The 11700-nt window shown below is 39.9% G+C and overlaps 1 protein-coding gene across 1 annotated transcript in view; it reads right to left on the bottom strand.

Annotated features, from left to right (window-relative positions):
* The window catches only part of SYT10 (synaptotagmin 10), a 71405-nt gene extending 60825 nt beyond the window's left edge, over window positions 1-10580 (bottom strand). Inside the window, exon 1 of the mRNA XM_032855340.1 lies at window positions 10193-10580. Coding sequence (XP_032711231.1) covers window positions 10193-10343 — 151 coding nt within the window. The 5' untranslated portion in view covers window positions 10344-10580. The remainder of the gene's footprint in view (window positions 1-10192) is intronic.
* Window positions 10581-11700: the final 1120 nt, after the last annotated feature.

The raw sequence follows: 11700 nt of genomic DNA on the forward strand, positions 1-11700 counted from the left end.
AACAAGTTGGGATTGGGAGGGAGACAAACCATAAGTGACTCTTAATCTCACAAAACAAACTGAGGGTTGCTGGGGGGAGGGGGGTTGGGAGGAGGGGGTGGGGTTATGGACATTGGGTAGGGTACGTGCTATGGTGAGTGCTGTGAAGTGTGTAAACCTGGAGATTCACAGACCTGTACCCCTGGGGAAAAAAAAAATATATGTTTATAAAAAATTAAAAAAAAAAATTGGAATTATCTTTAAAGTTACCCTATTTATCCTCTTCATAATGGTATTACAGTTGACCCTTAAATAAAGAGGGGATTGGGGCACTACCCCGAGTTGAAAATCTCCATATAACTTTTGGCTCCCTAAAAGCTTAACTTTATTTATATTTCATTTTTAATTTTTTAAACAGATTTTATTTATTTATATGCAAGAGACAGAACACAAGTGGGGAGAGGGGCAGATAGAGAGACATTAGCAGACTCCCTGCTGAGTGTGGAGCCCTACATGCGTCTCAATCCTAGGATCCTGAGATCATGATCTGAGCTGAGATCAAAATTCAGATGCCTAACTGACTGAGTCACTAAAGTGTCCCAAAAACTTAACTATAATAGCCTACTGCTGACCAGAAGCCTTGCCAATAACATAACCAATTGGTTAACACATATTTGTATATGTATTAAATACTATCTTTTTACAATAAAGTAATCTAGAGAAAATACAGTGTTATTAAGTAAATCATAAGAAGAAAACACATTTAGAGTACTTACTGTACTATTAAAAAATCCACATATAAGTGGATCTGCAAAGTTGAATCCTATGTTGTTCAAGGATCACCTCTAGTGTTATAACAGGGCATAATTCTGATTTTTGTAACAAGGGGCCAAATTAACAATGACTTACACAAGGGAGAAGTTTATTTCTCAGTGTCATTAACTGTGTGATTAATTGTCCCAGCATAAGCAGGCCAGGGCATACACATCAGCTTCAAGGTGTCTAGAATCCTGGTTTCTTCAATTTGTTTTGCTATTCAAAGGTTTTTGCCTTTTCCTTAAAGTCCAAGAAGGCAAGTTAACCATGTGTACATTCCAGGCAGCTGAGTGGCAGAATAACAAGGGAAAGGGAAGGTGAGAGTATATACTTTTATTTTAAGGGCACAGCCTGGAGGTAGTACATATCATTGCTGCTAACCTGCTGGTGGTCAGATTGATTGACTGACTGATTTTTAAAGATTTTATTTATTTATTTGTCAGAGAAAGAGAGAGAACAAGCAGGGGGAGTGGCAGGCAGAGGGAGAAGCAGGCTCCTGGCTGAGCAAGGAGCCTGATGCAGGGCTCCATCCCAGGACCCCAGGATCATGACCTGAGCTGAAAGTAGACATTTAACTGACTGAGGCACCCAGGCACCCCCTGATGGTTGGATTTAGTTACGTGGTTGCACCAAACCAAAAAGAAAGCTCAGAAAAGTTGTCATCTTTAAATTTAAAAATTTTGAATTTATTTATTTATTTATTTATTTAATCTTTATGGGAACTTTTTTTTTAAATTTTTATTTTTTATAAACATATATTTTTTTTCCCCCAGGGGTACATGTCTGTGAATCTCCAGGTTTACACACTTCAAAGCACTCACCATAGCACATACCCTACCCAATGTCCATAACCCATCCCCCCTCTCCCAAACCCCCTCCCCCCAGTGAATTTATTTTAATGCTGTCACATACCTAACTAAAAATAAAGGATTCTGATACTGTGAAATGAAAGAGGAAAATGAATACTAGGAAACAACTAGCAGTCTCTTTTTCATCTCTCAATCCAATACATAATCAACATATCATCCTTGCAACAGTGTTTCTTTAATTTCCACTTAACTGTATTGACTTTTGCATTTTTCTTGAATTTCAGTAAACATAAACAACTTTATGTTAATACTATACTTCATTGATTGTAAAATGCACATTTTAAAAGATTTTCGTTTTCTGAAATTAGAATATATCTTAGTATCAATGGCTTGTTACAATCACTAATAGCCAGGAAGTAAGTGTGTCATAATTTATTCTGAGTATGTGCTAAAGCAAAAGCATCAATGTTGGAAGTCACAGAAAGTGAAGTTTTAGTGGCTTGAAAGAAAACAGTAGAGACAACGTGAAGCCTAACCCTAACCTTACAAGCCAAACTTTTATTGGGGATGGAGGGCGAAGGCATGAGTCAAGTGAGTTTGCCAACATTGCTAACATTGCACATACCTGTACAGGTAGCTTAGAGCACAACGCCAATGGCCTTTGTCTCTTTTATGAATTCTTTTAAGGCATTCTTGATGGCATAGATCCCAATAATGAGTGCAAACAAAGGTATCACCAATTCTGAATCAAAAACCCATTCAGAAGAACCACACTCAATTTTATATTTTTAAAAGATTTTATTTATTTATTTGACACAGAGAGGCAGGCAGAGAGAGAGAGAAGCAGGCTCCTTGCCGAGCAGAGAGCGCGATGCGGGGCTCAAACCCAGGACCCTGGGATAATGACCTGAGCCGAAGGCAGAGGCTTTAACCCACTGAACCACCCAGGCGCCCCAAACCACACTCAATTTTAATTTAAAATTATTTTAACCCATTTATATGTTTTCCTTTTTACGTTTGTGCAACAGTGATATAATTTCAAAAATTTATGAGGAAGTGGAGATGCAACATGGGGGGTTAAGGGGGTAGCAGAAGAATAAATGAAACAAGATGGGATTGGGAGGGAGACAAACCATAAGTGACTCTTAATCTCACAAAACAAACTGAGGGTTGCTGGGGGGAGGGGGGTTGGGAGAAGGGGGATGGGGTTATGGACATTGGGGAGGGAATGTGCTATAGTGAATGCTGTGAAGTGTGTAAACCTGGCGATTCACAGACCTGTACCCCTGGGGATAAAAATATATTATATGTTTATAATAAATAAAAATAAATAAATAAATATGATATAAAAAAATTTATGTCAGTTTTAAGAGAAGTCTTTACATAAGTATGAAGCAAAAATTCTGTGTGATAAGAAGGCATTAAGCCACAATTTAACAACATTCTTTTTCCTTTTTGGTATCATTTAAATACTGGTGTCTCTTATCAATAGCATCTTAAATTCAATCAAATATGGTATCAAATATGGTACTAAATATAGTATAAAAGTATCCAAATGTATAAAAATTCTTTACATATGTTCATAATTGAGTAATTTATAAACTGTGACTATATTCTACAGTTATAATAACTTGAACTATACACACTGTTTAATTAATGGTATGAGTACATTTTAATATCTGGCATAGTGGCTTTCACAAAAGTGTTCAATAAATATTTGTTGAATAAAAGCATAATGCTAACACTATCTCTTGGATAGAGTAACAACTCATACTGTAACATATTAGAAATGCTAATATGCTTCTTGATAGTTTTGTCAATTATTCCTATAAATATTACTACTGAAATAGAATGAAAGGAATAATAAAGACTATAAACAGTAGTCCTCATTGTTTGATTAAAATAATTCTGCAGGATGAACAAATTGACATTTACAAGGTTTCTTCAATTGACTGTAATGTTGTCTCTATTCAATAACAATGTTAAAGAGAAGATCCTAACATTCCTCAGAATCCACCTGGATTAAAAAAAAAGTTAATACCAGTCCCCCCACCTCCATCATTCTACCCTTCTAGCTCTGAGGCATCACAGCACAATTTCATGATTATATAGTCATGTGATGTGTGTGTATATATACACACACACACGGAGTTTTATTTTCTGATAGTCTTATGTAAGCCTCGTTAATGTCAGCTCTTACAGCTTCAGTAGTCAATTAGAATATTTAACATCATAAGGAAAAAGAAAATGAGTTTATTATATAATAACAAGAAACCATCTCTTGGGGTGCCTGGATGGCTCAGTTGGTTAGGCATCTGCCTTCAGCTCAGTCATGATCCCAGGATCAAGCCCCACATTGGGCTCCCTGCCCAGCTGGGAACCTGCTTCTCCCTTTGCCTGCTGTGGCCCCTGCTTGTGTTCTCTCTCTCTCTGACAATTAAATAAACAAAATCTTAAAAAAAAAAAAAAAAGAAAAAAAGAAGCCATCTCTTCGGTTAGGGATTCTGTTTCTAAACTTGGCCAGTGTTGGATATTCTACCAACAGAAAAAATTGGTATTGTACAAATTAGAAACAAGCAAAATAATTTACTGAACTTTACTAATAACATTTCCTATTAGGGGGTCTAGTTTTCTTTGACATTATAGCACTGTTAATAATGATATATACAGATGGTTGATAACTTACATCAAATACCCAAATTATGGCAGGAAAATAAAGCAAAATTTTTAATGTATTATTTTTTTCTAATTACAAAGTAATAAAAATAATTTAACTGACAATTTCATATCTGTTTTCATTACAGGCTTATTTATGGACATACAAAAGGAGCTATATTTGTAATTACATTGTAATTACATGAGCTGAAAGTTGTGCATTTTGGACACACTAAAACCTTTTACATGATTTTACTGTTCAAATAAATTAGTTATATTTAGCTAAGAATTCATGAATAAACACTCTAGTACACTTAATTACAAATGCATTCATGTACTCAAGTAAGGAAAATGAAGAATGTTGTGTCTTATACTTGTATAACAATACATCTAACAAAAAGAAATCTGGGGATTTGGGTCATAATGACACACTGAGAAATCTTATTAATACTGGCACCTGGGTGGCTCAGTTAAGCATCTGACTCTTGATTTTGACTCTTTATTTAGGCTCAACCCATGATCTCTGGGTTTTGGGATGGAGCCCAGCATCAGGCTCTGTGCTCAGCGGGGAGTCTGTCCCCCTCTCTCTCCTTTTCCCTCTGCCCCTTGCCCTGTTCACGCATGCTGGGTCTCTAAAATAAATAAATAAATCTTTAAAAAAATTACCTTCCAATGGGGCACTAATTATAGCCAATGGTATTATAATAGATAAGAGCCTATCCTTACAAGCATTTGTTCCAGTGCTCTATAGCACCAAGAATGTGTCTCCCAGGAAATCTTCCTATTCCTACTTTTTGGTGAACCTAGGATAGGATCTAAGGAGTCCTGGGTTCTTATCCTAGTTGCATCATTAAATAGCTGGGATTTGAGGGGACGTTGCTAACTTTTCCTGTCTTTGTTTTTGCCACTGCAAAATGATGATTTCTAATTCTAAGTGGTATGACTAATAGGCATTTGAATAATGATATATTTTTTCCCATGCTATTTTCTACTTCAGCAGACAGGCTTTCTTTACTATTAAAAATTGATATTTTAAGTGGATAGTCCCATTTTTCTAGAGCTTCAATAAAGTCAATAGTTTTATTATGCAACACTTAATAAAAATTTAGCCACTGGATTTTAGCCTTTCCTGAACACACTCTAGGGAAACTCAGTGGACATCCATATGGGGTTCAGTTGTCTTTTCATTAGTATCTTGCTCATGTTCTAGGTTTTAAATGCCTCAAATGCTTTAATTTCTGCAATTTTCATAAACTACATATTTTGCATGCCTATCTACCTGGATCCTGTATTGGACACTGGAGACATGAAGACACAAGTATATATAATATAGTTTCAGAGGAATTTGGAAATTATTAAATAGCACCCATCGTTTTACAAATAAAGAAACTGGTTTCTTGAGGATAAATTTATTAATTCATTTATTCTTTCTTTCATTTCTTCAACAAATATTTGTTGAGACTCTAGTAGGAGCCACAGATTTTTCTAGGTACTAAGGATAAGACAGTAGAGAAACCACTGCTCTCAAAGAGCTTGTATTCTACTGACTTAATGTACATATCAGGAAGCACACAATTACATTTGCAAAATATAGATAATTTTAATTGTCATTAGAGATTCCAATAAACATTTGTGATAATGTTTATCTTCTACCAGCATTTCGTAAAAATGAAATCTTATAAGTGAATGCAAGTGCATTCCATTTGTTTTTTGCATAAAACAAAGTAACAATGATGATTAACTTTTAAAGAAAAGAGACTTGAATGAAATGGGCAGCTACAGACCTTGTATATAGACCTTGTAAGAACCATATTTCAGAGATCCACAGCTCATATAAAGAGAAAATACAGATCTTAATTTGTTTCAAGAAAGAAAAAAAGATTAAAGCAAAAAAAGGTCCAGTCAGTATTGCCAAAATATTGATATTTCAGAATTAACAAAAATAGATGTTTGCTGAGACTGGCTTGGCCTTTGAAGGTAGTTGTTCATTTCCCTTTGGAGCAAATGAGACCAAGCACAATATGTATCGATGATCATGTAAAAAAGACTAGAAATAGAAGGTGGCTGTTTTTCACTGGAATGACTGTGGAAGAAGGAAAAAAATCCTCTCACACATCCTTCTTCATATTGGCCTATCTGAATTCATTATGGTTCAATTACTCTTTCTCAGACCTATTAGTCTTAAGGAAAAATTTCCTCTATATTTCTAAATTGTAACTCTTTATACAACCATTAGAATGTACAAAACTTAGTGGTGTAGTGATAAAAGAATTATGAATTGAGTAGTCATCTGCTTTGTGTTTGTAGAGAAAACCTATGAAACACACTTATTCATTTTAAGTCCTTATCATAGACTTAAAATGCTTTAATCTCAGAGGACAATCATGATATACTTTTAAAATTTTACTTAGCCATCTCTTCTATTAGTTAAGTAACTTCAAGGAAATTCTTTGATAGATCTCCTTATCTCCACATCTAAGAAATTGAGGAACACATGTATGAATTTAGAAAAATTTGTTTAAACTTTTTTTTTAGAATTTTTAGTCCCAAATTAAAAGTTAAAAATGCAAAATTAAAACAACGATGAATTAAATGTTTATTTAAAATAGGTCTATACAATTAGGATGTGACTGAGTGCTTCACTGGGTTTGATTATTTATGATTTATGAGGTCTGCCTTTTAAGCAACTTAGTTTCCTAAAACCTCATAAACATTTGGATATGGAGTAGCAGTTAAAGACTGACCAGCAATGAACCCAAATGCAGTTCAAAAACTATTATGTATCTTATTTACAGTATATCTGAAAAATAACATTTTAGGTGGCTATATTGTTTTGTATTTTCCCTAAGCATTCTAGTATTAAATCATGTTGTACATGGAGATGAACTTAGTGGGTGACATGTCCATGGGGAGAGGGGAGTATCAGTGGTAAAAAGAGGGCAAAAATTTGATTTTCTAAAAACTGCACATGATCAACTTTCTAGTGAAGGGGTAATGTTGACATCAATAATGTCTCTAACAAACTATTCCAAGAAAGTATACTAACTAGTGTTGGCAGATTCAATCTACATCTTCATAAATTTTATGAAAACATGGCATTGTTCTACTTGATTGGTAGATCCTTAATGCCAGTAACATTGCTGCTGCTTCTGCTACTGCTGTTATGCTAAAAAGGATGTTTTTATTGGCATCTGAAAAACCAGTAGGAGCATATCTTATTTATATACCTGATTTATTAGTTCTTTAATGTAGAATGGCTTTAATTGGGATTACTGGAATTTCTCTCCTACTCCTATGTGCAGGAATCTAAAAATACACTCAATCTGGAAGCTTGCAATTGTCACAGCAACCTTTGAATAACTGACACCATATGGGCAGTGCTGATTAACATGCAAAGTAAATAACCACTGTACCATTCAATGTCAATGTCCTCCTACCAATAATGTGTTTCCCATTAAACAAACAGTGAGTAGAAGGATCACCTATAAGAAGTGTTTTTATTTAGGGACTTATAATAAAGGGCACATGTTCATAAGTTATAAGAAAATGAACAATACGAAGCTGAGTGGCTAATTAATACAAAGATTCAGTAAATAATAGCTGAATCCATTTCACCATTATCGATTGGTGTTGGGAGTTGATTTGTGGGTTAAAGTATTCTATTTGATTGTTCCATAGATTTACAAATAGGATATGTAATCTTAGACATCTTTATATCTAATATACAACCTAATAGAATGTCTTCTTTAGCGGTAGCCACTCAAAATATATTCATATATTAAATCAAATACCCTATTTGGATAGTATATATATATCTCACTGAACAGGAGAAAAATATCCATGTAATTGTTTTAGGCTAGTTTTTCCCCACTTTTTTCTATCCAAGCGTCCAAAAATTCCAACAGGAATGAGGACTACAACTACTTCCTGTATTGCTTAGAACAAGCCCAAACCCTTTCTGCAATTCGTATACTGTGTTATACCTTAAGTTTATATGGTTGTGTACTTAGAAAGATTTATAAGCTAGTAATTGGTTTCCAACCTTCACAAATTGTCCTCATTACCAGACACTCTGAGACCCAGGAAACCACTACTTGGTGTGTGATCACAAACAGTTGGATCACAGCATCAACTGTTAAATGACCAAATTATAGGTCTTTAAGTTTAAATACTCTAATTTCTTCCACTACCCCCTCCTCTGAGTCTTATCTTTAGCATGTATATTGCTAAAGACAGTTCAGAAGACTTTATCCAATAGCACCACAGAGGACTTCTAAGGTCACAGTATTTTGAGGGTTTATCTCATCCTTAGCAACCAAACGCAGGACGCGCATATACACAGTATTCACCAGTCCCTTCCACTAATAGTTTTTTCATACATTCCTAGGAATTGACACCCACTGAACAAGAGATAAAGACTTGTGTTTGTATATTTGCAAAATGTCTAAGTTTCCAGCATGTGGACAGCACCAATTATATGTATCATTCTGCTCCAAGTAGCAGGGTCTCTGCAGACAGAAAGAAGCTTCCCTTGGTTTCTGGGGCCATGACCAGAAAATACGAAAACCCTAAAGATACTCCGTTTACGAAATGGTATGTAAATAAACCACATCTATCCACCCCCCCTCCCCCAACACACTCCATTTCCTTTCCCTTTTCTTCAGTCGTGGTGGTGGTCAGGAGAGAGTCGCTAACAGTGTCCTCCTGACAGCCTTCCCAGGCTTTCAGTAGTCGTGCTCCACTCGCGTCGAGCGGTCCAGCTCTTACTTGTTGCCCTGGGTACCCTCAACCCACGAAGCCCCGCCGGGAGAGAACAATGACAGGAGAGCAAAGAGAGGGAAACGAGACCCACATTAGGAATGGCAATCTTCCAGCCGGATGCCCAAAATCCCGAAACCAGTGTTTGTCTCCCAAAGCAACAAGTGACCCTCGCAAGGGACTCTTGAAACCACGCGGCCCGCAACTCTGGAGTCCCTCTCACTCGTGTGAACAGCACAACAGGCTGCACAAACCAAACATTGCGCAGGTGGTTAAAACCCTACCCAAGCGTGACCAAACAGTAGTTCTGATACGGTTCCCCCCACTTCCCGAGAAAAACCTGTCGCCTGAGGCTACTTTCCACCTGCAGATTTCTGACGGTCGATGTCCTTCTCCATTCCACCCCCTTTTTTTTTTTTTTTTACAAGTTTCCTGAACGGAGAGGGAAAATGCCCGTGTGTTTGGGTGTGTATGAGGGCATGTGTGCGGGAAGGATTTATAAATTCTTTTGTCCTTCCGCTTTATCTGTGACCAGAGCCTTAGTTGCCGCCTGAAAAAAAATGGGATCAATAAGCCCTGCTGTTTTGCCAACGTTCAAAAAGCCCTACAAAATCATACTTAATAAAGGGACTTGGACACTATCAAAAGCTCGACAGGTTGCAGCCCCTGGTTACCCCTCCTGGGAACCTTTCCGCTCCCGGAATCCAAGGCAGCCCCATTTGCAAGGCGGTTCTTCACTTCCAAGCTGGGATTCTCGGGTCCGGCCCCTAACCCAAGCTCGCGACCCGCGACCCGCGAGATGAGAGAGCGCAGCGCTAGTCCCGCGGGCGAGCGGCTCCCGCGGGCAGCGCTGGGTAAGCGGGCTGGGTGCAGCCGCCCGCGCTCGCCTCGCCGCCCCGGAAGGGAGCCCGCAGGCGTGGGAGAGCGGCGGAGGGGAGGTGCGGGAGCCGGGGAGCAAGTAGGGACGGCGCGGCGGGCAACGAGCAGCCTAGGGAAGTGGAAGAAGCCGGGCAGGTGGAGACGAGGACGCCAAGCCCGAACAGCCCACGCTCCAAGTCTCCAGGAGCTGCGCGGAAGAAGGAGCAAGGTAGGAAGGCGCGGCGTCCCACAGACGCCTGGCGCCGCGCGGGGTCCCGGCTGGGCGCGCGGAAGCGAGAGGAGCCCTTCCCGGTTACCTGTGCTGCTTCCGCCCTGGCTGCCCCTGTCCCGGGGGAAGATGCCCGAGCACTTCTCCCACTCCACCTGGCCCGCGAAGCACAGCTCGGTGACGATGTGCAGCGCCTTCTGGCACAGGCTGCTCACTCCGTCCTCCTTGTGGAAACTCATTGTTTGGCCTCTTACTCTCCACTCAGCCGTCCCTTTCCCCTTCCCGTTACCTCTAGGCTGGCCCCTCGGGCGCCCTAAGCTTACATCGCCCGCCCGCGGAGAAATGGGCGGGAGAGTGCGCTGCTCAGAGACGGCAACTCTTAGGAGCCGCAAGTTAGCCCCATGGCAGGAGTGGAGGGCGCCGGGGAAGGCGGAGAGGCTGGGGCTGGAACGCGCGCGAGGCTTGCGGCGGCGAGGTTTGCGCCAGTTCTCCCGCCGTGCCAGCTAGTCGAGGCGAGCTGGAGAGAGAGACCCGGCATGGAGTGCGGGGCGGGGGGGGGGGGTGAGGCGGGGGGAGACGTAAAAAAGCCTAAGCCCGGGGCTTGCTAGACCGCCCCCCTCCTCTTCCAAGCGTGTTTGCGCTTCTGGCCGGTGCCTGGCGGCGGCGCGTCCAATCGCAGCCCGGCGCGGGCCTGGACGACCCGTGGCGCTACCCGCAGCGCCCCCTCCCCGCGGAGCTGGGGATGGAGTTGGCCCCGGAGGACGCGCGGCCCCGCGCCCATGCTGGGGTCCCTGGTTAGGCTTCGGGTACTGGATGCAGCGGGGGCGGGGATTAGAGAAATCTCCGTTTTCTCCGTACTTTTCCCAGCCTGGGTCCGCCCCCACCCGAACCTCAGTCCTCTACCTCTCCAACTTTGCTACACATGTGTGCTGCTCTCTCTGGTTTCTCGGGTTTTACTTTTCTGAAAAGTCATTTCAAGTGAATATAAACTGAATAAGTTAAATTACAAAAATGAACAGATGAATAATCAAGCCAGACGTGAATACAGAAAAGAAAGATGTGCCTGGAAAGCATGTTTAAAGTGATTTCTAATGATGATGGTTTTAGAGACAAAATTTAATCCGAGAGTTCTTTTTATTGCTATCACTGAAATTCACAGTAAGATAAATTCCTATTTAGCCGATTCAGTTTTTCTTTATGCAGAAATTCTTTAGTCAGATTTTAATTTGTTGCCTTTGATTTTTTTCTTTCTTTAAACTCTATTAGGTATTGCGCAAAACGAAATGTTGCTTGTATTAATATTCACTGTCGACTGATCCGTAATGGGCAATTAAGAATGCACAACTTGTCTTCTTTATCACTTTTGCACGTGAATACTGAATATAATAAGGCATGAGTGTTAAAGGGGAGGGGAATGAAGTTCAAATCTGTCTCTCTCACACACACACACCCCTGTGTTTAACCTTGAAATTGCTTTCAGGTCCTTCTTTCAATCTGTAAAAGGAAGGGCTGGGCCTCTCCTGTTCTTCTAATTCTCTGATGCAAATGGGTGAAAAGCACTCGTGGAGCTACAACTACAAAATAATGTTAGTAAGT

This window comes from Lontra canadensis, unplaced genomic scaffold (genome assembly GCF_010015895.1).
Source record: "Lontra canadensis isolate GAN:19392208 unplaced genomic scaffold, GSC_riverotter_1.0 scaffold9, whole genome shotgun sequence".
NCBI lineage: Eukaryota > Metazoa > Chordata > Mammalia > Carnivora > Mustelidae > Lontra > Lontra canadensis.